The 2,500-nt window shown below is 42.4% G+C and overlaps 1 protein-coding gene across 2 annotated transcripts in view; it reads left to right on the forward strand.

Moving 5' to 3' along the window:
- pde4d (phosphodiesterase 4D, cAMP-specific) overlaps positions 1-2,500 on the forward strand; it is a 52,782-nt gene that overhangs the window by 15,378 nt on the left and 34,904 nt on the right. The window contains exon 1 of one of the 2 annotated variants that reach the window (XM_030357714.1): positions 1-230. This exon is cut by the window's left edge and continues 100 nt beyond it. The exons of the other annotated variant lie outside the window; for it this stretch is intronic. Coding sequence (XP_030213574.1) covers positions 79-230 — 152 coding nt within the window. The 5' untranslated portion in view covers positions 1-78. The remainder of the gene's footprint in view (positions 231-2,500) is intronic. 2 annotated transcript variants of the gene reach the window in all.

Here is a 2,500-nt window from a genome sequence, read left to right on the forward strand (position 1 = left end):
GTGTGTGTGTATGTGTCTGTGTGTGTGTTTGTGTGTGTTCATGTATGTGTGTGTGTGTGTGTGCATGTTCTTATTTAAATGAGCTGTGAGATCCTGGGTGAGATGAGTTTGCCGGTGAACTCTGAGTACCTTTCTCTGGAGAAGATAGCCCGGTACCGGCATGCCTGCTCCACTGGGTCACCCTACGCCACCAACAAGCCCATTGACATCAAGCCGCGTGGGAGGAGAGGGTAAACGTTTTGTCCCTTCATGTGTTGTCCGAGGAGGTGCAGTTCAGGTAGATAGTCATTGATGGCGTTCGGTGTTACCTCTCATGTTATTCAGCATTGGGAAGGTGGAAAGGACAGGCGGTGATGGGGTGGACATTTGGTGGTTTTAAATGTTGTTTTTATGTAGCATGGTTATATCTGTTGACAGTATCTATAGTGTGAAAACATAAGAGGCCAGACTGATGCAACCCTAGCTACCCTTCTGATATCGCTGCTATGGCTTCGCTCAAAGTGATTAAAATACAATCTACAATCTAAAATACATCTAGCTCGGCTTGAATGGAGCAGAAATTCAACAAGAGCTGCATGGAAACGTCTTTTCTGTTTTCCCTATGTCGGCGTAGCATGCATGCTGGGTCCATCTGTGTGTACGTATGTACGTGTGTTTGTCTACTTGCCAGATTGGAATGTGCATATTTGTTTTTATTCACTATATAATTCTGTCTGTGGGATTGTGTGTGTGTGCTTGTAGGTTTGAGTTTCTCCCTGTGTTTGTGTGTGTGTGTGTATCTATGTATGTACTTGTAGTTGTGTGTGAGTCTGTATTCCTGTATGTGTGTTTGTGTGTGTGTGTGTGTGTGTATGTGTACTTGTAGTTGTGTGTGTAGGTTTGAGTGTCTCCCTGTGTGTGTCTGTGTGTGTGTAGGTTTGCTTTTGTGAGTCTATCCTTTTGTGTGTGTGCGTGTGTGTGTGTGTGTGTGTGTGTGCTTGTTGGTTTGAGTGTCTCCTTGTATGTGTGTATTTGTGTGTGCGTTCATGTTCCCTTAACTGATAGACATTAGCTGAAGGATGGCTCATCCGGGGAAAAACAGCAGAGTGGAACTGTGTTCACACCAGGGTGTTATTGAAATGGCCGCTGCTTGCTGGGGGTTCGCTGGCTATCTTAGGGAAGCTGCAGTTGTGCTGTTTACTTGCATAGTGCGAAACAGATGCTAGTTGATAACCACTGCACACCAGCTGAAAAGGGTTTGCGTGTATACCCGCGTGAACACGATACAGTCAATAATGCGTACCCATGTGCTTATGCTGGTCTATGCACTGCCAAAGAAAGAAAACTGTTATCGGAAATTACACTTAATGCACATTAAATCCCAAACAACACAGGCCAACCCATTGGCTTCAAACGTCAATGTTTACAATTAGCTCTCTCTGAGGAAGTAGCTTCTGTTTAGCACCCAATTTGAAGTTGTGTTGAAAAGGCAGTTGGAGCACTCTGAGCCAATTACGGCTAATTGGGAAAGGTTTTTTGACCTTGTTAAGCCTAATTCAGCGCTGTATTTCCCTCAATGTATTAGCATGTATCTAAAGCATAGCAGTAAACACCATGGGCTAGCTCCTTCAGTGTGTCTCGGGTAATGTCTGAGATTAAAAAGTGTGTGTGTGTAATACTCTGAAAACCCTTATAGCATTTCATATCAGGCTATGGTAATTGTTGTTGGTCTCCTCCACCTATAGATATGGGAGGAGCCTTGCCCTGTCAATAAGGTGGATGCAGCCATCTGTCTCGTTTGCTCACTTAGAGATATTTATGTCACTGTTTACCTAGGGTGCTTAACTGCAGCGTATATCTGCACAGCACAGGGCACAGCGCTGGTTTTTCTTGGAAGAAAAATCAATGTGCAATGTTTCACAATTGACTAAAGCAACCTACTCATTGCAAACAGCAGAGTATAGATATTTACTACCACTAGGGGGTACTGCCTTCACTCTGAAAGTGCCATTGAATGTTCATACCGTTATAAGCCTGCTTCCAGTATGTTTGATCTTGATTCGATTGTCTTACTTAAGAAATGTCTGTTCTTACTTGTAAGATTAAGGTTTGAGGGGCAAATATATATTTATTTTTTTAAATCTAAAATAGCTTAATTAACGCAACAATAATTAGCCAACTTTAATACATAAAACAAATTGAATGATTTCCCATTGAACTATTACTAAGATGATCATTAAATAGGGGGAGATACGACTAGTTTTAGGGCATATCAGAGTTCACCACTAGGCGGCATCAATATACGTTCCTTGGGAATAAACTTTCATTTATTATCTTTTTAGTTTCTTGTTTGCTTTTTTATGTGTTATTGTGTAGTCCAGTTTTTCATTGTTCCAAATTTGATGTAGTGACCTGCTTTCTGCCTCGGTCTCTCGGCGGTGGCCATGTTGAGCATTGAGCCATCCCATGCTTCACTGGACACATTAGTCAAGCTTCACTCTGTCCCAATGCAGCCACACTC

Source organism: Gadus morhua, chromosome 6 (assembly GCF_902167405.1).
Source record: "Gadus morhua chromosome 6, gadMor3.0, whole genome shotgun sequence".
Taxonomy (NCBI): Eukaryota; Metazoa; Chordata; class Actinopteri; order Gadiformes; family Gadidae; genus Gadus; species Gadus morhua.